This window comes from Salvelinus alpinus, chromosome 24 (genome assembly GCF_045679555.1).
Source record: "Salvelinus alpinus chromosome 24, SLU_Salpinus.1, whole genome shotgun sequence".
Taxonomy (NCBI): Eukaryota; Metazoa; Chordata; class Actinopteri; order Salmoniformes; family Salmonidae; genus Salvelinus; species Salvelinus alpinus.
This window is the reverse complement of record NC_092109.1, coordinates 42,720,904-42,747,139: the sequence shown is the minus strand read 5'-3', so window position 1 is coordinate 42,747,139 and position 26,236 is coordinate 42,720,904. Positions and strand designations below refer to the sequence as shown.

Below are 26,236 nucleotides of genomic sequence, written 5' to 3'. Positions count from 1 at the left end.
GTCAATTTAAATGAATTCATGAGGCCCTAATCTATGGATTTCACGACTGGGAATACAGATATACATCTGTTGGTTATGTGTACAGATCCTTGTGATATGGGGGCTGTGCCTTATCCTGCTGAAACACGAGGTGATGGCGGTGGATGAATGGCACGACAACGGGCCTCAGGATCTCGTCACAGTATTTAAGTGTGTTCATTGTCCGTAGCTTATGCCTGCCCATACCATAACCCCAGAGCAGGGCATCGCTCGCCCACACGAACCCATACACGCTGTCTGACACCTGCCCGGTACAGTTGGAATCCGTGAAGAACACACTTCTCCATCGAAACTAGCATTTTCCCCCACTGAAGTCAGTTACAACGTGAACCTGCAGTCAGATCAGCACCCTGGTGAGGTGTGCAGGTGAGCTTCCCTGAGACAATTTCTGACAGTTTGTGCAGAAATTCTTCATTTGTGAAAACCCACAGTTTCATTAGCTATCCGGGTGGCTGTTCTCAGATGATCCCGCAGGTGAAGAAGCTGGATGTGGAGGTCCCGGGCTGGCCTGGTTACACGTGGTCTGCGGTTGTGAGGCCGGTTGTACGTACTGCCAAATTCTCTAAAACAACGTTGGAGGCGGATTATGGTAGAGAAACGAACATTAAATTATCTGGCAAAAGCTCTGATGGACATTCCTGCAGTCAGCATGACAATTGCACGCTCCCTCAAAACTTGAGACATCGGTGGCTTTGCTTTGTATGACAAAACTGCACATTTTTGGGGCCATTTTATTGTCCCTGGCACAAGGTGCACCTGTGTAATGATCCTGCTATTTTTAATCACCTTTTTTTTTTTTTTTTATATATATATGCCACACCTGTCAGGTGGATGGATTATCTTGTAAAAGCAGAAATGCTCACTAACAGGGATGTAAACAAATTGATGCACAAAATTTGAGAGAATTACGTTTTTTGTGCATTTGGAAAATGTCTAGGATCTTGAATTTCAGCTCATGAAACATGAGAACAACACTTTACATATTGCGTTTATATTTTTTATTCAGTAAAGTAGCATTTAGATCCTACTGCAGCCTTGCTAATGTCAACAAGACTAGTGTTTAATGTCTCTCTCTGTGTGAGAGAGACATTAAGAGAGACCCTATTCCCTCTGTAGTGCACTATCCCCAGTATGACTCTGGTCCAAAGTAGTATACTATCCCCAATATGACTCTGGTCCAAAGTAGTACACTATCCCCAATATGACTCTGGTCCAACGTAGTGGACTATCCCCAGTATGACTCTGGTCCAACGTAGTGGACTATCCCCAATATGACTCTGGTCCAAAGTAGTACACTATCCCCAATATGACTCTGGTCCAACGTAGTGCACTATCCCCAGTATGACTCTGGTCCAAAGTAGTGGACTATCCCCAATATGACTCTGGTCCAAAGTAGTACACTATCCCCAATATGACTCTGGTCCAAAGTAGTACACTATCCCCAATATGACTCTGGTCCAACGTAGTGCACTATCCCCAATATGACTCTGGTCCAAAGTAGTACACTATCCCCAATATGACTCTGGTCCAAAGTAGTGGACTATATAAGGATAATAGGATCCCATTTGGGATGCACCCAGTGTCCAGTCTTATCTGTTGGCCCAGAACTTTCCTTTCAACCAACTGCTTCAGTATGAAGCACATCATCCAGAGGAAAGGGTGTGTCTCCTCTCATCTCGTCACACTACTGTAAGGTTTACACAGCTAACAGACTGAGGGGAAACTAATTACCTCTCAAAAGCCGGTGCGTTGGCCTCGTACCCTCTGGAGAGCTTGACACGATGAGAGCCCACCTTTAGGAGAGAGACAGGGAGAGAGACAGGGAGAGAGACAGGGTGAGTAAGAGGGCGAGAGACAGGGAGAGAGACAGGGAGAGAGACAGGGCGAGAGACAGGGAGAGAGACAGGGAGAGAAAGAGGGCGAGAGACAGGGCGAGAGACAGGGAGAGAGACAGGGAGAGATACAGGGAGAGAAAGAGGGCGAGAGAGAGAAAGACAGCAGGGTCATGTGGTTATCCTCTGTAGTACCCAGATACACCCGTTACTAGGGAGTCAAATGAACACACCAAGGTTATTATAGTAAACAAAAAGTAAATCACGAAGAAAAAATGTACTATTCAGTACACTGAATTAAAATAATTAACAAACCTGTTTGGGAGACTACAACTTTACCTCAACTATTATATTAGACTCCAAAACGAACTAAAAACATAAATACATTTGCACAATGACCACTTGTCTCTCAAATACATCATTACAGTCGTTGGTTATCTAGCTAGTGACTTTTAGCCATGTTAGCATAGATGTGACATGACTCAAAACTAGAGGTCGATTTTCTTAACAATTGGTAAAATCGGCCTTTTCGGACACCGATTATGGCCGATTACATTGCAATCCACGAGTAAACTGCGTGGCAGGCTGACCACCTGTTACGCGAGTGTAGCGTCAAAAGGAACCTTGTGGCTGCAATGAACCAAGGTAAGTTGCTAGCTAGCATTAAACTTATCTTATAAAAAACAATCAATCAATCTTAACATAATCACTAGTTAACTACACATGGTTGATGATATTACTAGGTTAACTAGCTTGTCCTGTGTTGCATATAATCAATGCGGTGCCTGTTAATTTATCCTCGAATCACAGCCTAATTCAACTTCGCCAAACGGGTGATGATTTAACAAAAGCACATTCTCAAAAAAAGCACATTCGTTTCACGAATGTACCTAACCATAAACATCAATGCCTTTCTTAAAATCAATACACAGAAGTATATATTTTTTTAAACCTGCATATTTAGTTAAAATAATCGCATGTTAGCAGGCAATATTAACTAGGGAAATTGTGTCAATTCTCTTGCGTTCAGTACAAGCAGAGTCAGGGTATATATGCAGCAGTTTGGGCCGCCTGGCTCGTTGCGAACTGTGTCACTTCCTAACAAAGACAATCATTAATTTGCCAGAATTGTACATAATTATGACATAACATTGAAGGGTGTGCAATGTAACAGCAATATTTAGACTTAGGGATGCCACCCGTTCGATAAAATACGGAACGGTTCTGTATTTCACTGAAAGAATAAACGTTTTGTTTTTCTAAATGATAGTTTCCGGATTTGACCATATTAATGACCTAAGGCTTGTATTTCTCTGTGTTTATTATATTATAATTAAGTCTATGATTTGATATTTGATAGAGCAGTCTGACTGAGCGGTGGTAGGCAGCAGCAGGCTTGTAAGCGTTCATTCAAACAGCACTTTACTGCGTTTGCCAGCAGCTCTTAGCAATGCTTGATCACAGCTCTGTTTATGACTTCAAGCCTATCAACTCCCGAGATTAGGCTGGAAATACTATAGTGCCTATAAGAACATCCAATAGTCAAAGGTATGTGAAATACAAATGGTATAGAGAGAAATAGTCCTATAATTCCTATAAGAACTACAATCTAAAACTTCTTCATTGGGAGTATTGAACCACCAGCTTTCATATGTTCTCATGTTCTGAGCAAGGAACTTAAACATGAGCATTTTTACGTGGCACATATTGCACTTTTACTTTCTTCTCCAACACTTTGTTTCTGCATTATTTAAACCAAATTGAACATGTTTCATTATTTATTTGAGACTAAAAAGTTTTTATTTATGTATTATATTAAGTTAAAATAAAAGGGTTCATTGTTCATTCAGTATTGTTGTAATGGTCATTATTACAAAATAATATAAAAAAAAATAAAAAACGTCAGATTAATCGGTATCGGCTTTTTTTTGGGTCCTCCAATAATCGGTATCGGCGTTGAAAAAAATCCTAATAGGTCGACCTCTTGTCAAAACAACATAAAAAACAAGAGATGGTATCTAGAACAAGATCAAACGAGCCGAAACAAGCCACCTACGATTCCCCACATGGCTGTTTGTCATGGTTTCTAGCAATCTGGCCATCCAGAATCATTACACCCGTCCTTCTGCCTCTGCGATGAGCACGTATAATTTGGTCTATGGGGTATTCATGGAAAAGCATTCCAGGTGGTTGAGAGAATGCCAAGAGTGTGCAAAGCTGTTAATCAAAGCAAAGTGGCAACTTAGAAAAATCTCAAATATAAAAATCATATTTGAAATTGTTTAACACTTTTTTGGTTACTATATGATTCCATATGTGTTATTTCATAGTTTTGATGTCTTCACTATTATTCTACAATGTAAAAAATAAAGAAAAACCCTTGAATGAGTGCGTGTGTCCAGACTGTTGATTGGTACTGTATATACACTGTAGATGCACATCTTTAGTCAGGTTACAGACCAGTTAACTAGGTCTAAGACCCCTAGACTTAGCGAGTGCAACAATATTAGCTGGCTAGTTATTGGTTTAGTAACAGATGCTAGCATTGTACTATGTAGGGAATAGGGTGGCATAGGGCTCTGGTCTAAAGTAGTGCACTATATATAGGGAATAGGGTGCCATAGGACTCTGGTCTAAAGTAGTGTACTATATAGGGAATAGGGTGGCATAGGGCTCTGGTCTAAAGTAGTGCACTATATATAGGGAATAGGGTAACATAGGACTCTGGTCTAAAGTAGTGTACTATATAGGGAATAGGGTGGCATAGGGCTCTGGTCTAAAGTAGTGCACTATATAGGGAATAAGGTGTCATAGGGCTCTGGTCTAAAGTAGTGCACTATATATAGGGAATAGGGTGCCATAGGACTCTGGTCTAAAGTAGTGTACTATATAGGGAATAGGGTGGCATAGGGCTCTGGTCTAAAGTAGTGCACTATATATAGGGAATAGGGTAACATAGGACTCTGGTCTAAAGTAGTGTACTATATAGGGAATAGGGTGGCATAGGGCTCTGGTCTAAAGTAGTGCACTATATAGGGAATAAGGTGTCATAGGGCTCTGGTCTAAAGTAGTGCACTATATATAGGGAATAGGGTGCCATAGGACTCTGGTCTAAAGTAGTGTACTATATATAGGGATAGGGTGCCATAGGACTCTGGTCTAAAGTAGTGTACTATATATAGGGAATAGGGTGCCATTTCAGCCTGGGTCTGTCACAGACAGAGAGGGACTGGCGTGTCCTAAACAGGGGTAGGATGCAGTCCTCTATTGTCCTGGTGTCTGTCACAGACAGAGAGGGGACTGGCGTGTCCAAAACAGGGGTAGGATGCAGTCCTCTATTGTCCTGGTGTCTGTCACAGACAGAGAGGGGACTGGCGTGTCCAAAACAGGGGTAGGATACAGTCCTCTATTGTCCTGGTGTCTGTCACAGACAGAGAGGGGACTGGCGTGTCCAAAACAGGGGTAGGATGCAGTCCTCTATTGTCCTGGTGTCTGTCACAGACAGAGAGGGGACTGGCGTGTCCAAAACAGGGGTAGGATGCAGTCCTCTATTGTCCTGGTGTCTGTCACAGACAGAGAGGGACTGGCGTGTCCAAAACAGGGTTAGGATGCAGTCCTCTATTGTCCTGGTGTCTGTCACAGACAGAGAGGGACTGGCTTGTCCGAAACAGGGGTAGGATGCAGTCCTCTATTGTCCTGGTGTCTGTCACAGACAGAGAGGGACTGGCGTGTCCTAAACAGGGGTAGGATGCAGTCCTCTATTGTCCTGGTGTCTGTCACAGACAGAGAGGGGACTGGCGTGTCCAAAACAGGGGTAGGATGCAGTCCTCTATTGTCCTGGTGTCTGTCACAGACAGAGAGGGACTGGCGTGTCCTAAACAGGGTTAGGATGCAGTCCTCTATTGTCCTGGTGTCTGTCACAGACAGAGAGGGACTGGCGTGTCCAAAACAGGGGTAGGATGCAGTCCTCTATTGTCCTGGTGTCTGTCACAGATAGAGAGGGACTGGCGTGTCCAAAACAGGGGTAGGATGCAGTCCTCTATTGTCCTGGTGTCTGTCAGAGACAGAGAGGGGACTGGCGTGTCCAAAACAGGGGTAGGATGCAGTCCTCTATTGTCCTGGTGTCTGTCACAGACAGAGAGGGGATTGGCGTGTCCTAAACAGGGGTAGGATGCAGTCCTCTATTGTCCTGGTGTCTGTCACAGACAGAGAGGGACTGGCGTGTCCAAAACAGGGGTAGGATGCAGTCCTCTATTGTCCTGGTGTCTGTCAGAATCCGCATGCTATCTCTCTGGCACTGTCTCAATCTGTCCATCTGTCTCAATCTGGCACTGTCTCAATCTGTCCATCTGTCCGTTTCTACCTTTCCATTACTGGCCTCTCGTTCCTTCTCTCATTTCTTGCACAGACTGAGTCACACTGAGTGAGTCACAGACGCAGCTAAGTACACACACACACACACACACACGGGCACACACGGGCACACCCTGGCAGAATGCTCCTTGAGGCTCTGCCTTCCCCCACTACAGGCCTTAGCCTGTTTCCCCCTCACCCTTCTCTGTCAAATCAACACTATCTTTCCTCTCCCCTTTGCTTCAGGTAGGTGTACCTGAACATATGACTGTTTTTTTGTGTTATTTATTACCACCCATATTTTCATTCATGCAGCTAGCCTGGGCTGGCATTACGTCACCCTCTCCCTGTCCAGTCCTGTCCTCACAGTGCTTATTAAAAGTCCCACTCTAGGTATTACCTTCCTGTTGAAAAACAATATTTTTCAAAAAACAAAAACACACACTTAAGGGTAACAAACACATATATGTTCTGAGCAAAATAGTGTTGTTGTTTTATTGTTGTTGACACAGTTGCAGAATTCAACGTTTGGCCATTGAAGGAGAAGGTTTGATGGTGAGAAAACAACAGAGAATAGATGGAACACCTGGACAACCTATTGAGAAGAGCCTCTTCAGTCAATCAGCCAATAAACACGCTTCTAGGGAGGCTGGAGGTCTTGAATAATTAATAATGTGTTACACAGAGGTTACTGTTACATTCTATAGGCCTAGTAACTATAGTTACCACACAGAGCCAGGCTGCTGGAGTCTATACTGCCATGGTTTACTATACACAGCCATGCTGCTGGAGTCTATACTGCCATGGTTTACTGCACAGCCATGCTGCTGGAGTCTATACTGCCATGGTTTACTATACAGCCATGCTGCTGGAGTCTATACTGCCATGGTTTACTGCACAGCCATGCTGCTGGAGTCTATACTGCCATGGTTTACTATACAGCCATGCTGCTGGAGTCTATACTGCCATGGTTTACTGCACAGCCATGCTGCTGGAGTCTATACTGCCATGGTTTACTGCACAGCCATGCTGCTGGAGTCTATACTGCCATGGTTTACTACACAGCCATGCTGCTGGAGTCTATACTGCCATGGTTTACTACACAGCCATGCTGCTGGAGTCTATACTGCCATGGTTTACTACACAGCCATGCTGCTGGAGTCTATACTGCCATGGTTTACTACACAGCCATGCTGCTGGAGTCTATACTGCCATGGTTTACTGCACAGCCATGCTGCTGGAGTCTATACTGCCATGGTTTACTACACAGCCATGCTGCTGGAGTCTATACTGCCATGGTTTACTATACACAGCCATGCTGCTGGAGTCTATACTGCCATGGTTTACTACACAGCCATGCTGCTGGAGTCTATACTGCCATGGTTTACTACACACAGCCATGCTGCTGGAGTCTATACTGCCATGGTTTACTATACACAGCCATGCTGCTGGAGTCTATACTGCCATGGTTTACTATACACAGCCATGCTGCTGGAGTCTATACTGCCATGGTTTACTACACACAGCCATGCTGCTGGAGTCTTTACTGTCATGGTTTACTACACAGCCATGCAGCTGGAGTCTATACTGCCATGGTTTACTACACAGCCATGCTGCTGGAGTCTATACTGACATGGTTTACTATACACAGCCATGCTGCTGGAGTCTATACTGCCATGGTTTACTACACACAGCCATGCTGCTGGAGTTTATACTGCCATGGTTTACTATACACAGCCATGCTGCTGGAGTCTATACTGCCATGGTTTACTTTACACAGCCATGCTGCTGGAGTCTATACTGCCATGGTTAACCACACAGCCATGCTGCTGGAGTCTATACTGCCATGGTTTACTATACACAGCCATGCTGCTGGAGTCTATACTGCCATGGTTAACCACACAGCCATGCTGCTGGAGTCTATACTGCCATGGTTTACTATACACAGCCATGCTGCTGGAGTCTATACTGCCATGGTTTACTATACACAGCCATGCTGCTGGAGTCTATACTGCCATGGGTTACTGCACAGCCATGCTGCTGGAGTCTATACTGCCATGGTTTACTATGCACAGCCATGCTGCTGGAGTCTATACTGCCATGGTTTACTATACACAGCCATGCTGCTGGAGTCTATACTGCCATGGTTTACTATACACAGCCATGCTGCTGGAGTCTATACTGCCATGGTTTACTATGCACAGCCATGCTGCTGGAGTCTATACTGCCATGGTTTACTATACACAGCCATGCTGCTGGAGTCTATACTGCCATGGTTTACTATACACAGCCATGCTGCTGGAGTCTATACTGCCATGGTTTACTATACACAGCCATGCTGCTGGAGTCTATACTGCCATGGTTTACTACACAGCCATGCTGCTGGAGTCTATACTGCCATGGTTTACTATACAGCCATGCTGCTGGAGTCTATACTGCCATGGTTTACTACACAGCCATGCAGCTGGAGTCTATACTGCCATGGTTTACTACACAGCCATGCAGCTGGAGTCTATACTGCCATGGTTTACTACACAGCCATGCTGCTGGAGTCTATACTGCCATGGTTTACTACACAGCCATGCTGCTGGAGTCTATACTGCCATGGTTTACTACACAGCCATGCTGCTAGAGTCTTCACTGGGACTTTTGTTTTACTGCTACTAGAAACCTGTCCAGGGGGTGTACTTGTACAGCAAGCTGCCTCACAAACAGAAGATAGGCTCCTGCCCTGTGGGCCGTTCTGGCTCGGACAAGGCTACTTACAACTTACTACCAAAGTAACCTTGTCCCCTGGCTAAATTGCCAGAGAGACAGCTGATGGATGGGATTACTACCAAAGCCTCTTCCGGTAGCCTGGTGGTTCAGCCTGTTTTTAAATCAGCCAACTTCTCTCTGTGTCCATTCATTGTCATGTATGACTTGTCTACCATAGAAGAAGTTGTCTCTCTGTATGGCTTGTCAACTATGGAAGAAGCTGTCTCTCTATATGGCTTGTCTACCATAGAAGAAGTTGTCTCCATGTGTGACTCATCTACCATAGAAGAAGTTGTCTCCATGTGTGACTCATCTACCATAGAAGAAGTTGTCTCCATGTGTGACTCATCTACCATAGAAGAAGTTGTCTCCATGTGTGACTCATCTACCATAGAAGAAGTTGTCTCCATGTGTGACTCATCTACCATAGAAGAAGTTGTCAAACCCCCCCAGTCTCCTCCTCACACACAGTCCCTTCAGAAAGTATTCAGACACCTTGACTTATTCCACATTTTGATGTGTCACACAATACTCCATAATGACGTCACAATACTTCATACGGACGTCACGATACTCCATAATGACGTCACGATACTCCATAATGACGTCACGATACTCCATAATGACGTCACGATACTCCATAATGACGTCACAGTACTTGCACATTTATTGAAAATGAAATACAGAAATACCTAATTTACATAAGTATTCACACCCGAGTCTATACTTGTAGAAGCACCTTTGGCAGCGATTACAGCTGTGTCTTTCTGGGTAAGTCTCTAAGAGCTTTTCAAACCTGGATTGTGCAACATTTGCCCATTATTCTTTTCAAAATTCTTCCAACTCTGTCAAATTGGTTGTTGATCATTGCTAGACAACCATTTTCAGGTCTTGTCAAGGAGTAATGTAAAACTGTAAAAAATAAAAAAATTGTAACAAACTATTGAAAATGATATTGTGTTATTTAAAATAAAAATCGTATTCGAATGTTACCTTAGACCGTCATAAACATAACCAAATGTTGTTGTTTTTAAATCGCGATAATATATATGAAACGTATTAATTAGACTTTTAGAATGTTGCAGTCATAATGACTGCTCATTAGCTTGACTGGGGGGGTCCTCGAGGCCCAGTGGTTTTACTATTAAGTACATTTTTACTCCTGATTTTATTTAGGTTTTGCCATAACAAAGGGTTTGTATACTTATCGACTCAAAACATTTCCTATTTTCATTTTTAAATAATTGTAAAAAATTTAAAAAATAATTTTAAATGTCTCAAAACATAATTCTACTTTGACATTATGAGGTATTGTTTTGTAGGCCAGTGACACAAAATCTAAATAGAATCCATTTTAAATTCAGGCTGTAACACAATAAAATGTGGGAAAAGTCCAAGGGTGTGAATACTTTCTGAAGGCTCTGTAACTTTCAGTGACGGATGGTATTAGCGGAACAGCTCTCTGCCATGTTGGTTTCCATCCACGCAGTGACTCACAAAAACAGCTTGTTGACGAGAAGTCGAAGGAGAATGGCAAGAATCGTACAAGCTGACAGGCAGGGCCAGAAACAGGCAAATAACAGAACAATAACAATAACAGAACAGCATTTTGGAACCCACAACACTGATGGGGTATTGCATCAGACAACCACAGCTAAAAACTCCTATCAGAAAAAAAACAAGAAGTGGCTCCAGTGGGCACGTGATTACCAACACTGAAAAATGGCATGTTGCGTCATGCTGATGGCAGAGTAACGATTTGGCATAGGCAGCATGAGTCCATGGTCCCATCCTGTCTGTTGTCAAGAGTACGGGCTGGTGGTGGTGGTGTAATGGTGTGGGGAATGTTTCCCTGGCACACGTTAGGTTCCTTGATACCAATTGAGCAACGGTTCCATGCCCCGAATAATTCAGGTTGTTATGGAGGCAAATGTGGGTCCGACATGGTAGTAGATGGGTGTATCTAATAAACTGGCCACTGTGTGTATATTCTAGAAAAGGATCAGCCAGCCCAATATTAAAATATATACACTACCGTTCAAAAGTTTGGGATCACTTCGAAATGTCCTTGTTTTTGAAAGAAAACCAAGTTTTTTGGCCATTAAAATAACATCAAATTGATCAGAAATACAGTGTAGGCCATTGTTAAGTGTTGTAAATGACTATTGTAGCTGGAAACGGCTGTTTTTTAATGGAATATCTACATAGGCGTCAAGAGGCCCATTATCAGCAACCATCACTCCTGTGTTCCAATGGCACATTGTGTTAGCTAATCCAAGTTTATCATTTTAAAAGGCTAATTGATCATTAGAAAACCCTTTTGCAATTATGTAAGCACAGATGAAAACTGTTGTTCTGATTAAAGAATCAATAAAACTGGCCTTCTTTATACTAGTTGAATATCTGGAGCATCAGCATTTGTGGATTCGATTACAGGCTCAAAATGGCCAGAAACAAAGACCTTCCTTCTGAAACTCGTCAGTCTATTCTTGTTCTGAGAAATGGCTATTCCATGCGAGAAATTGCCAAGAAACTGAAGATCTCATACAACGCTGTGTACTACTCCCTTCACAGAACAGCGCAAACTGGCTCTAACCAGAATAGAAAGAGGAGTGGGAGGCCCCGGTGCACAACTGAGCAAGAAGACAAGTACATTAGAGTGTCTAGTTTGAGAAACAGACGCCTCACAAGTTCTCAACTGGCAGCTTCATTAAATAGTATCCGTAAAACACCAGTCTCAACGTCAACAGTAAATAGGCGACTCCAGTATGCTGGCCTTCCGCTGCAAAGAAACCTATACTAAAGGACACCAATAAGAAGAAGAGACTTGCTTGGGCCAAGAAACACAAGCAATGGTCATTAGACCGGTGAAAATCTGTCCTTTGGTCTGATGAGTCCAAATTTGAGATTTTTGGTTCTAACTGCCGTGTCTCTGTGAGACGCAGAGTAGGTGAACGGATGATCTCCACATGTGTGGTTCCCACCGTGAAGCATGGAGGTGGTGGTGTGATGGTGCTTTGCTGGTGACACTGTCTGTGATTTATTTAGAATTCAAGGCACACTTAACCAGCATGGCTACCACAGCATTCTGCAGCGATACGCCATACCATCTGGTTTGCGCTTAGTGGGACTATAATTTGTTTTTCAACAGGACAATGACGCAACACACCAGGCTGTGTAAAGGCTATTTGGCCAAGAAGGAGAGTGATGGAGTGCTGCATCAGATGACCTGGCCTCCACAATCACCCGGCCTCCACATTCACCCGGCCTCAACCCAGTTGAGATGGTTTGGGATGAGTTGGACCGCAGAGTGAAGGAAAAGCAGCCAACAAGTGCTCAGAATGTGGGAACTCCTTCAAGACTGTTGGAAAAGTATTCCAGGTGAAGCTGGTTGAGAGAATGCCAAGAGTGTCCAAAGCTGTCATTAAGGAAAAAAGTGGCTACTTTGAAGAATCTAAAATATATTTTGATTTGTTTAACCTCACTAGGGTAGGGGGCACTATTTTCACCTCCGGATGAAAAGCGTGCCCAAAGTAAACTGCCTGCTACTCAGGCCCAGAAGCTAGGATATGCATATAATTAGTAGAAAATTAAAATAATGTCTGTGAGTATAACAGAAGTGAAATGGCATTTGAAAACCTGAGGAAAATCCATCCAGGAAGTGCCATTATTTTGAAATGGCTGTTTTTCCAATGAAAGCCTATCCACCATTTAAAGGGATAGGAGCCAGATTCCGTTCCCTATGGCTTCCACTAGTTGTGAACAGTCTTAAGACATTGTTTCAGGGTTTTATTCTGAAAAATTAGGGAGAATGACAACTTTGAGTGAGTGGATAGTGGGATGTCCCCAGAGCTGTTTCCTGCGCGCGACCGAGAATGCGCCTTTCTTGTTTTTCTTTTATATTGACGACGCTATTGTCCGGTTGAAATATTATCGATTATTCCGTTTAAAAACAACCTAATGACTGATTATCTGCCTGTTGTGACCGCATTTGAGCCATTGGATTACTGAACAAAACGCGCCAACAGTAATTTAGGTTTTTGGATATAAAGAGGGGCTTTATCGAACAAAACAAACATTTATTGTGTAACTGGGAGTCTTGTGAGTGCAATCATACGAAGATCATCAAAGGTAAGTGATTCATTTTATTGCTATTTCTGACTTTCATGACTAATCTACTTGGCTGGTAACTGTATGTAATGTTTTGTGTGCTGAGCGCGCTGTCCTCAGATAATCGCATGGTTTGCTTTCTCCGTAAAGCCTTTTGAAATCTGACACGGCGGCTGGATTAACAACAAGTTAAGCTTTATTTTGATGTATTACACTTGTGATTTCATGAAAGTTAAATATTTATAGTATTTATTGAATTTGGCGCTCTGCAATTTCACCGGATGTTGGCCAGGTGGGACGGTAGCGCCCCACACCCCCTATAGAGGTTAACACTTTTTTGGTTACTACATGATTCCATATGTGTTATTTCATAGTTTTGATGTCTTCACTATTATTCTACAATGTAGAAAATAGTAAAAAAATAAAGAAAAACCCTTGAATGATTAAGTGTGTCCAAACTGTTGACTGGTAGTGTATATAGTTTGAGTGCGCGATCCTATTGAAGTCAATATTTACAGCTTCCATATTATTGTCAGGTGCAGACCCATCGTCTTACCTGTATTCCTGGTTGCTCCCAGAACAGAGGAATGGAACCACGGATCTGGATGAAGGAAGACACCTGGTCATCCAGGAAGATCACCTGCAGACAGAAGAAGAAGAAGAAGAAGAAGGAAGAAGACAGAAGACAAAAGAAGAAGACAGAAGGAGAAGGAAGAAGATAGAAGAAGACAGGAGAAGGAAGAAGAAGAAGAAAACAGAAGACAAAAGAAGAAGACAGAAGGAGAAGGAAGAAGATAGAAGAAGACAGAAGAAGGAAGAAGAAGAAGACAGAAGAATTAGACAAAAGAAGAAGACAGAAGGAGAACAATACTTTAGTCATCTCCCAGGCCCTCCGACATACACACCCATACATTTATTTATTTTAAATTTTTTAACCTTTATTTAATTAGGCGAGTCAGTTAAGAACATTAAGAACAAATTCTTATTTACAATGACGGCCTAGGAACAGTGGGTTAACTGCCTTGTTCAGGGGCAGAACGACAGCTCGGGGATTCGATCCAGCAACCTTTCCAGCAACCAGCAACCTTTCAGTTACTGGCCCAACGCTCTAACCACTAGGCTACCTGCCGCACCATACTATAGTCAAATAGATATGCATGGACGCACAGACTCAGACACTAGTGTGGATAGGCTGGAGTAGAGGACAGCCACAGTGCCGAGAGAAACGTTTGTTATTCCCTTCTGAAACTGTTGTGATTAAGGTTGTGATAAAATCAAATATGAATACATAGGACAGTGTTAATGTTGAATTTACAGACGGGAACGATTAATTAAATATCAGAACGGAAGTTAGTATTCGATTATTTGGGAGAGTATACCTTTTTAGATAATTACAAACCCTTTAGAAAACTATGTGACATTGCTACAATAGACCATTACATTTGAAATGTGTATAAAACAAACATTTTTATGACAGTGTTTATGTAAAAGTTGGCCACCTGTCTAATGTCACCTCCTTCCCTCTCCCTCCAGACCCACCTGTTCAGTCTCTACGAAGTAGCCCACCGGTCTAATGTCACCTCCTTCCCTCTCCCTCCAGACCTACCTGTTCAGTCTCTACGAAGTAGCCCACCGGTCTAATGTCACCTCCTTCCCTCTCCCTCCAGACCTACCTGTTCAGTCTCTACGAAGTAGCCCACCGGTCTAATGTCACCTCCTTCCCTCTCCCTCCAGACCTACCTGTTCAGTCTCTACGAAGTAGCCCACCGGTCTAATGTCATCTCCTTCCCTCTCCCTCCAGACCTACCTGTTCAGTCTCTACGAAGTTGGCCACCTGTCTAATGTCACCTCCTTCCCTCTCCCTCCAGACCTACCCGTTCAGTCTCTACGAAGTAGCCCACCGGTCTAATGTCACCTCCTTCCCTCTCCCTCCAGACCTACCTGTTCAGTCTCTACGAAGTAGCCCACCGGTCTAATGTCACCTCCTTCCCTCTCCCTCCAGACCTACCTGTTCAGTCTCTACGAAGTAGCCCACCGGTCTAATGTCACCTCCTTCCCTCTCCCTCCAGACCTACCTGTTCAGTCTCTACGAAGTAGCCCACCGGTCTAATGTCACCTCCTTCCCTCTCCCTCCAGACCTACCTGTTCAGTCTCTACGAAGTAGCCCACCGGTCTAATGTCACCTCCTTCCCTCTCCCTCCAGACCTACCTGTTCAGTCTCTACGAAGTAGCCCACCGGTCTAATGTCATCTCCTTCCCTCTCCTTCCAGACCTACCTGTTCAGTCTCTACGAAGTAGCCCACCGGTCTAATGTCACCTCCTTCCCTCTCCTTCCAGACCTACCTGTTCAGTCTCTACGAAGTAGCCCACCGGTCTCATGTCACCTCCTTCCCTCTCCCTCCAGACCTACCTGTTCAGTCTCTACGAAGTTGGCCACCTGTCTAATGTCACCTCCTTCCCTCTCCCTCCAGACCCACCTGTTCAGTCTCTACGAAGTAGCCCACCGGTCTAATGTCACCTCCTTCCCTCTCCCTCCAGACCTACCTGTTCAGTCTCTACGAAGTAGCCCACCGGTCTAATGTCACCTCCTTCCCTCTCCCTCCAGACCTACCTGTTCAGTCTCTACGAAGTAGCCCACCGGTCTAATGTCACCTCCTTCCCTCTCCCTCCAGACCTACCTGTTCAGTCTCTACGAAGTAGCCCACCGGTCTAATGTCACCTCCTTCCCTCTCCCTCCAGACCTACCTGTTCAGTCTCTACGAAGTAGCCCACCGGTCTAATGTCACCTCCTTCCCTCTCCCTCCAGACCTACCTGTTCAGTCTCTACGAAGTAGCCCACCGGTCTAATGTCATCTCCTTCCCTCTCCTTCCAGACCTACCTGTTCAGTCTCTACGAAGTAGCCCACCGGTCTAATGTCACCTCCTTCCCTCTCCTTCCAGACCTACCTGTTCAGTCTCTACGAAGTAGCCCACCGGTCTCATGTCACCTCCTTCCCTCTCCCTCCAGACCTACCTGTTCAGTCTCTACGAAGTTGGCCACCTGTCCGTCATCGTTGGCCCCTCGGACATTGAAACGTGTCCCGGCCCTCTCTGAGCTGAGGCGGGAGATGACGCAGGCCTTGGCCTGTTTGTGACCTGCGTAGATCGTCCTGATCTCCACCCCGCCACACATCAACCGCAACAACCAGTCATCACAGTTCACACCGTAGTGCTTTAGGTGAAGGTGAAGGGACTGGTTCCTAGGGGGAGACGAGAGACACGTGACCAGAGACAGTGTCATAAGAGCCATGATGCACTAAGCACAACACCAGCAAATCAGCCACAAAATGAGCTTTAGGAAAATGAGGTGCAAAATGAGCTTGAGGAAAATGAGGTGCAAAATGAGCTTGAGGAAAATGAGGTGCAATATGAGCATTAGGATAATGAGGTGCAATATGAGCTTCAGGATAATGAAGTGCAATATGAGCATTAGGATAATGAGGTGCAATATGAGCATTAGGATAATGAGGTGCAATATGAGCATTAGGATAATGAGGTGCAATATGAGCTTTAGGATAATGAGGTTCAATATGAAAGGGGATACCTAGTCAGTTGTACAACAATGCATTCAACTGACATTTGTTGCTAGGATTATGAGGTACAATATGATGTATGGTACAATAATACTATAAATACGATAAATATTTGTATTGAGGTTTACATTTTAGTGATTGAATAGATGCTCTCATCCAGTAAGTGCATTCAACTGAAAGTAGCAGCAGGAAGACGAGACTAGGTAGGACCTAGGTTAGGACTAGGTAGGAACTAGGTTAGGACTAGGTTAGGACTAGGTAGGAACTAGGTTAGGACTAGGTAGGACCTAGGTTAGGACTAGGTAGGAACTAGGTTAGGACTAGGTAGGAACTAGGTTAGGACTAGGTTAGGAACTAGGTTAGGACTAGGTTAGGACTAGGTTAGGACTAGGTAGGAACTAGGTTAGGACTAGGTAGGGACTGGTTAGGACTGGTTAGGACTAGGTAGGACCTAGGTTAGGACTAGGTAGGAACTAGGTTAGGACTAGGTAGGAACTAGGTTAGGACTAGGTTAGGACTAGGTAGGAACTAGGTTAGGACTGGTTAGGACTAGGTAGGACCTAGGTTAGGACTAGGTAGGAACTAGGTTAGGACTAGGTTAGGACTAGGTAGGAACTAGGTTAGGACTAGGTAGGACCTAGGTTAGGACCTAGGTTAGGGCTAGGTTAGGACTAGGTAGGAACTAGGTAGGACCAGGTAGGACCAGATAAGGACTAGTTAGGACCAGATAAGGACTAGGTAGGACCAGATAGGGACTAGGTTAGGACTAGGTTAGGATTGGTTAGGACTAGGTAGGAACTAGGTTAGGACTAGGTAGGACCTAGATTAGGACCAGGTAGGACCAGATAAGGACTAGTTAGGACCAGATAAGGACTAGGTAGGACCTAGGTAGGACCAGATAAGGACTAGGTTAGGACTAGGTAGGACCAGATAAGGACTAGGTAGGACCAGATAAGGACTAGGTAGGACCAGATAAGGACTAGGTAAGGACTAGGTAGGAGCTAGGTTAGGACTAGGTAGGACCAGATAAGGACTAGGTAGGAGCTAGTTTAGGACTAGGTAGGAGCTAGTTTAGGACTAGGTAGGACCAAATAAGGACTAGGTAGACCAGGTTAGGACTAGGCAGACCAGGTAAGGACTAGGTAGACCAGGTAAGGTAGACCAGGTAAGGACTAGTTAGACCGGGTAAGGACTAGGTAGACCGGGTAAGGACTAGGTAGACCAGGTAAGGTAGACCAGGTAAGGACTAGGTAGACCACTAGGTCCCCACTAGAAGAAGAGGTTAGTATATATATATAAATATATATATATATTATATTATATATATTATATTATATATATATATAATATGTGTCCCACTCCCCACTAGAAGAAGAGGTTAGTATATATAATATGTGTTCCACTCCTCACCAGAAGAAGCGGTTGTCTGTGGTGTCCTCCTTGATCCGGCGGTGAGCGTTGAGGCTGAGGTCCATGCTGATGCCGCTAGAGGACCAAGCGAAATAAAAGTTCCCAGAGTTCAGGACTTTCCTGACATCAGCGATGCGGTCCTCGTCACTCGGGTCGTTCTTCAGGGAAACAAACTCTGTAGACGTGACCCGGAACACCTCAGAGTCTTGCACCTTCCCTACGGAGCTACAGCCTGCTGCTACCACCAAGCTGTGGAGCATGGAATCACCTGGAGAGAGGGAGGAGGGGGGGAAGACAGAAAAGGAGATGGAGGAGAGGCGGGAAGGGAGGATGGAGAGGAGAGAATGAGAGGAGAGTTGAGGAAAGGAGGAGATAGGGAGGAAGAGAGGAGGATGAAGAGAGGAGAGAGGGAGAGGAGACAAGGAGAAGGAGGAAGAGCGGGAGAGGAGTCGAGGAGGAGGAGAGGAAAGAGGGAGAAGGAGGACGAGAGGGGAGAGGAGACGAGGAGGAAGAGAGGGAGACGAGACGAGGAGGAAGAGAGGAGAGAGGGAAAAGGAGATGAGGAGGAGGAAGAGGAGGAGACGATGAGGAGGAGGAAGAGGAGGAGAGGAGACAAGGAAGAGATGAGAGAGGGAGACGAGGAGGAAGATAGGAGAGAGAGCAGGAGAGGAGACAAGGAGGGAGAGAGGACGAGGAAGAGAGGGAGAAGGAGTGGAGAACGTGGAGGAAGAGGAGAGGGAGAAGGAGTGGAGATGAAGAGGAGGAGAGGGGGTTGAATGATAAGACAGAGAAAAGGAGGAAGAGAAGGAGATAGTAAAAACATGGGGAGATGGAAATAGCAGGAGGGAAAGATAGAGACGATAGGATGAGAAGAGATAGAGGCAGAGGAAGAACCGTGTGTTAAACCCCATGCCATCATACTGTCATTACCAGTAGAGGGTTAACTGAGCTTGTTGTTTGCCTACCTTCCTTCCTTCCTTCAGAGTCAGTAAACAGGTAGTGTTATATCAACGTGATCTGATCTGTAAAACTGGCTTTAATCTGTTTAAAGCGTAGCTTCCTACCATGTTATCATAACAGGCAGGCCTTCAAGATCAAGCAGAGGGCAGGAGACAGAGAAGCTCTGCAGTCAACAGGCAGGATTTACTATAGACTACAGGCTTCTCACAACCCTACAGTTCAACGCATTGTTTTAGCAACCCTTTGTAATGGCATTGATTACAACTAGGAAGAATGTTCTGCATTTACCATGTGATCAACCATGTGATCAACCATGTGATCAACCATGCTTCATTGGGCTGGGCGATATGGCCAAGATGTCATATCACATTTTGACGTTATGGCAGTATTTTATATTTATCAACAATAAAAATGTCTAAATATGTTTTATGAGAAGTTCATGACCCTAGAGTGGAAAACGCAAACATAAGTGATTTCAAATAGGTATTTCTACATTCTGATTGTTTTATAATGTTCAACTAAACAATTTTCAGCATTTTCATAAAAATGTCTGCATTTCCTGCACTTTCTTTGTTATCCTTTCCACACTGTATGATATGGACAAAACACCCAGGCCTAGTTATATTGGTGAACTGTTGAAATCATTGAAATGTAATGATTATTCTAATAGTTGGAATATAGTGGGCAGCACCTTGAATTAGAGGTCGACCGATTAAATCGGCATGGCCGATTAATTAGGGCCGATTTCAAGTTTTCATATCAAATCGGTAATCGTCATTTTTGGACGCCGATTATGGCCCGATTACATTGCATTCCGCGAGGAAACTGCGTGGCAGGCCGACCACCTGTTACGCGAGTGCGGCAAGGAGCTAGCTAGCATTAAACTTATCTTATAAAAAACAATCAATCTTCAGATAATTATTAGTTAACTACACATGGTTGATGATATTACTAGGTTAACTAGCTTGTCCTGCGTCCAATGCAGTGCCTGTTAATTTATCATCAAATCACAGCCTACTTTGCCAAACGGGTGATGATTTAACAAAAGCACAATCGTTGCACGAATGTACCTAACCATAAACAGCTAGCTAGCTAGCATATTCATGCTTCACCTATTCCTCTCTGATTTAGAAGATTTTTCCCAAACATGCTGACCTAGACCTACACCAGGAGTATACTACGAAGCAAGATCAAGGAGTTAGCCAGCTAACTTGTCTGAATATTCTGAAATAACTTTTTAGTTTTTAGAAAAATAAGCTTGAAATGGGCTAAACAACCAAAACACACAGATCTATGTTTAGCTTTTTTTATGAACCAGAAAATCAACTGTTATTTCTGGTTGTTTTATCAAAGTTATCTGGCTAACTCATTGCCAATGTTTTGTAGTATACCCCTTAGCTATCCAGCTAACTAGCGCTTAGCATTAACAGCTAACGCAATTTATTTTTAGACACAAATTGCAAAAATACACAAACTGAATGGCAAGTGAAGTGCTCGTGACTCCGTGGTCGAGCAACACCAACAACCGCTCTCTCCTGATGAACAGGGGGCAGGGCTGTGGGAAGCGGCATTGCAGGATAGGGAGAGACGACTTGCAAGTCGCAAACAGAGTAAACTATAAATACGGACATTACGCGCGCCGGAGTTGCTTATCACATATAACAAACCAAACATTAAAATACCATTATAGAAGGTAAAGAAAAAACCCAAACCGGTCGGTCCATCAATACCGGTGTGCAAAACATTTTGAAACCGTTCCTAATATTGAGTTGCACCCCACCCACTTTTGCCCTCAGAACCCCCTCAATAAATCGGGTCATGGACTCTACAAGGTGTCGAAACCTTTCCACAGGGATGCTGGCCCCATGTTGACCAATGCTTCCCACAGTTGTGTCAGGTTGGCTGGATGTCCTTTGGGTGGTGGACCATTCTTGATACACAGAGGAAACTGTTGAGTGTGGAAAAACCCAGCAGCGTTGCAGTTCTTGACACAAACCGGTGCGCCTGGCACCTACTACCATACCCCGTTTAAAGGCACTTCAATATTTTGGTCTTGCCCCTTCACCCTCTGAATAGCACACACAACACACACAATCCATGTCTCAATTTTCTCAAGGCTTAAAAATCCTTCTTTAACCTGCCTCCTCCTACACTGGTTGAAGTGGATTTAACAAGTGACATCAATAAGGGATCATAGCTTTCACCTGGATTCACCTGGTAAGTCTATGTCATGGAAAGAGCAGGTGTTCTTAATGTTTTGTCCAGTCATTATATAGTAAAATGCATTATACCACCCAACCCTAATACTTCTCAAAGGGATAACATTAGATCCATGCTAGGCTATATGATTATACGGTGCTGTATCCAAAAGGGTGTTTACAGTAAATCAGACCCCCCAGGTGTCAAGTGACTCACCCAGGTTGAGGCGAAGAACTCCCAGAATCCCATAGGCGTCCATCATCTTGGTGTAGGTGTTCTTAATGGCGTCCTTCTCTGCTGCCGCTGGCGGATGGACAAGAGACAGGACTATCATTATACCAAAGACAACACTCATTATGTAACGTACAATAGTTACTTGACAAGTGCTTCGAGAAAGTATTCACATCCCTTGACTTTTACACATAATTTGTTGTGTCACAAAGTGGGATTAAAATGGATTTAATTGTAATTTTTTTGTCAACGATCTACACAAAATACGCTAATGTCAAATTGGAAGAAAAATTTGATTTATTTTTTAAATTGGAAAAATAAAACCCTAATATATCTTGATTAGTTAAGTATTCAACCCCCTGAGTCAATATATGTTAGAATCACCTTTGGCAGCGACTACAGCTGTGAGTCTTTCTGGGTAATTCTCTTAGAGCTTTCCACACCTGGATTGTGCAACATTTTCCCATTATTCCCAAATTCTTCAAGCTCTGTCAAATCGGTTGTTGATCGTCGCTAGACAACCATTTCAAACAGATTTAAGTCACAACTGTAACTCGGCCACTCAGGAACATTCAATGTCTTCTTCGTAAGCAACTCCAGTTTAGATTTAACCTTGTGTTTTATGTTATTGTCCTGCTGAAAGGTGAATTCATCTCCCAGTGTCTGGTGGAATGCAGACTGAACCAGGTTTTCCTCTAGGATATTGCCTGTGCTTAGCTCCATTCTGTTTATTTTTTATCCTGAAAAACTCCCCTGTCGTTAACGATTAGAAGCATACCCATAAAATGATGCAGCCACCACTATGCTTGAAAATATGGAGAGTGGTACCACAACGGTGTGTCCTCAGTCCCCTCGTGTACACCCTGTATACCCACGACTGCATCGCCTCACACGCTTCCAACTCCATCATCATGTTTCTGATGACACGACAGTAGTAGGCCTGATTATCAACAACAAGGAGAGTGCCTACAGGGACGAGGTAGGCACTCTGACGGTGTGGTAAACAACCTATCCCATCAACGTCAGCAAAACAAAGGAGCTCATTATGGACTTCAGGAGGAACCAGGCTGGGCACGCCCCCATCCTCATCAACGAGGCCGCCGTTGTGATGGTACAAAATGTCCATCTCAGAGGAGCTGAAACGGTCAAACCACACGGACACCGTGGTGAAAGACTCTTCAACCGCAGGAGGGTGAAGAAATTCATCCTGTCCCCGAGGACCCTCACAGTATTCTACAAGAGCACCATTGAGAGCATACTGTGGGGCTACATCACGGTCTGGTACGGCAACTCCACCGCCGCGGACCGCAAGGTGCTACAGAGGGTGGTACACTCAGCTGAATGCAAAATTGTTGTTCTCGGGGTGATGAGAGGTGTTGGGTTTGCGCCATAATGTTGTCCTCAATGGCCAAAAAGCCCAATTTTAGTCTCATCTGACCAGAGTACCTTCTTTCATATGTTTGGAGAGTCTCCCACATGCCCTTTGGCAAATCTTTTTTTATTTAAGCAATGGCTTTTTCTGGCCATTCTTCGGTAAAGCCCAGCTCTGTGGAGTGTACGGCTTAAAGTGGTCCTATGGACAGATACTCCAATCTCTGCTGTGGAGCTTTGCAGCTCCTTCAGGGTTATCTTTGGTCTCTTTGTTGCCCCTCTGATTAATGCCCTCCTTGCCTGGTCTGTGAGTTTTGGTGGGCGGCCCTCTCTTGGTAGGTTTGTTGTGGTGACATATTCTTTCCATTTTTTTTAAATAATGGTTTTAATGGTGCTCCGTGGGATGTTCAACGTTTAGGATATTTTTTTATAACCCAACCCTGATCTGTACTTCTCCACAACCTTGTCCCTGACCTGTTTGGAGAGCTCCTTGGTGCCGCTTGCTTAGTGGTGTTGCAGACTCTGGGGCCTTTCAAAACAGGTGTGCATACAGTTGAAGTCGGAAGTTTACATACATTTATGTTGGAGTCATTAAAACTCATTTTTCAACCAGTCCACAAATTTCTTGTTTTAACAAACTATAGTTTTGGCAAGTCGTTTAGGACATCTAATTTGTGCAAGACACAAGTCATTTTTACAACAATTGTTTACAGACAGGTTATTTCACTTTATCACAATTCCAGTGGGTCAGAAGTTTACATACACTAAGTTGACTGTGCCTTTAAACACTTTGGAAAATTCCAGAAAATTATGTCATGGCTTTAGAAGCTTCTGATAGGCTAATTGACATCATTTGAGTCAATTGGAGGTGTACCTGTCGATGTATTTCAAGGCCTACCTTCAAACTTAGTGCCTCTTTGCTTGACATCATGGGAAAATCAAAATAAATCAGCCAAGACCTCAGAAAATAAAATTGTAGACCTCCACAAGACTGGTTCATCCTTGGGAGCAATTTCCAAACGCCTGAAGGTACCACGTTCATCTGTACAAACAATAGTACGCAATAGTACGCAAGCCACCATGGGACCACGCAGCCATCATAGCGCTCAGGAAGGAGACGCGTTCTGTCTCCTAGAGATGAACATATTTGGTGCGAAAAGTGCTAATCAATCCTAGAACAACAGCAAAGGACCTTGTGAAGATGCTGGAGGAAACAGGTACAAAAGTATCTATATCCACAGTAAAACGAGTCCTATATCAACATAACCAGAAAGGCCGCTCAGCAAGGAAGAAGCCACTGCTTCAAAACTGCCATAAAAAAGCCAGACTACGGTTTGCAACTGCACATGGGGACGAAGATTGTACTTTTTGGAGAAATGTCCTCTGGTCTGATGAAACGAAAATAGAACTGTTTGGCCATAATGACCATTGTTATGTTTGGAGGAAAAAGGGGGATGTTTGCAAGCTGAAGAACACCATCCCAACCGTGAAGCATGGGGGTGGCAGCATCATGTTGTGGGGGTGCTTTGCTGCAGGAGGGACTGGTGCACTTCACAAAATAGATGGCATCATGAGGATGGAAAATTATGTGGATATATTGAAGCAACATCTCAAGACATCAGTCAGGAAGTTAAAGCATGGTCGCAAATGAGTCTTCTAAATGGACAATGACCCCAAGCATACTTCTTGACTTACTTGACATTTTACATTCTTAAAATTAAGTGGTGATCCTAACTGACCTAAGACAGGGAATTTATACTAGGATTAAATGTCAGGAATTGTGAAAAACTGAGTTTAAATGTATTTTGCTAAGGTGTATGTCAACTTCCGACTTCAACTGTATATACTGAGATCATGTGACAGATCATGTGACACTTAGTTAAATATAGTCCACCTGTGTGCAATCTAATGTGACTTCTGAAGGTAATTGGTGGCACCAGATCTTATTTTAGGGGCTTCATAGCGAAAGGGGTGAATACATATGCACACACTACCTTCCAGTTTTTATTTGAATTTTTCTTCATTTCACTATTTTGTGTATGTCCATTACATGAAATCCAAATAAAAATCCATTTAAATTACAGGTTGTAATGCAGCAAAATAGGAAAAACGCCAAGGGGGGTGAATACTTTTGCAAAGCATTGTACTGTACAAGAACAATGGTAACATGGTTCCTATCAGAGCTGGGCGAATATTATTATTCAATAAAAAAAAATCCATATCACAGTAAATAGACTGAATTATCCAAAGGTTCTGAAATACTTTATTAAAATATATCGATTAGGCAATCTCATTAAATATGTGCAAATTTGCATATCGCACAAATACATCTTTCTGGACACTGGACAAAGTCAGCCTAAATATGTTGGTTTAATTTTGTCAATACACTCCAGGACTTTTTTTCCCACCTTTCTATCTGTAAAATGTACGTAAAATGCATTTTTTCTAAGAAAAATTTACAAAATATCAACAATTCCCTCTGGGAAAGTCTGGAGAAAATAACCAAGCATAAACACACCAACTGTGGTGAATATAACCAAGCATAAACACACCAACTGTGGTGAATGCAGATGCTTCTGAAGCTGAGGATAATTAGTTGGCGTGTGGGAGTCTGACTTTCAGGAAATGACAGTTAAAGACCAGTACACTAAAATAAGACCACAAAACGCCTACATGAACCCAATCAACATCTATTCAAAGTAAGTTAATAAATATAGTCCAGTTTGTAACATTCTCTATGAAATGTACTTTTAAATTACGTGAAATGATTGATGTCCATTTTAAAGTGGTCAAAATTCATTACAAAGTAGATTTTTTCTTTTTTAAGAAAAAAATATTTAACCTTTATTTAAGTAGGCAAGTCAGTTAAAAGAACAAAATCTTATTTACAATGACGGCCTACCCCCGGCCAAACCCTAACCCAGACAACGCTGGGCCAATTGTGCGTCGCCCTATGGGACTCCCAATCAGCCGGTTGTGATACAGCCTGGAATTGAACCAGGATCTGTAGTGACGCCTCTAGCACTGAGATGCAGTGCCTTAGACCGCTGTACCACTCAGGAGCCCAATACACTAAAGCAAATACACATTAATCTAGGTGACATTTTTATGTTTATTTTTAAAATATATATTAATATTATATGGACCAAAATACCAATAGATGTAAAAATGTAATTTCAGTATGTAGGGCCTTAAGATGCATATACAGCGGGGCAAAAAAGTATTTAGTCAGCCACCAATTGTGCAAGTTCTCCCACTTAAAAAGATGAGAGAGGCCTGTAATTTTCATCATAGGTACACTTCAACTATGACAGACAAAATGAGAAAAAAATATTCTAGAAAATTACATTGTAGGATTTTTAATGAATTTATTTGCAAATTATGGTGGAAAATAAGTATTTT

At 43.4% G+C, this 26,236-nt stretch overlaps 1 protein-coding gene across 1 annotated transcript in view; it reads right to left on the bottom strand.

Annotated features, from left to right (window-relative positions):
• Nucleotides 1-26,236, bottom strand: part of synj1 (synaptojanin 1) — a gene marked incomplete at its 3' end in the record, with an annotated part of 56,485 nt that overhangs the window by 15,763 nt on the left and 14,486 nt on the right. Inside the window, 5 exon segments of the mRNA XM_071364952.1 lie at nt 1,771-1,832; nt 13,648-13,731; nt 16,105-16,330; nt 18,074-18,341; nt 21,449-21,535. Of these exon segments, the coding sequence (XP_071221053.1) occupies nt 1,771-1,832; nt 13,648-13,731; nt 16,105-16,330; nt 18,074-18,341; nt 21,449-21,535 (727 nt within the window).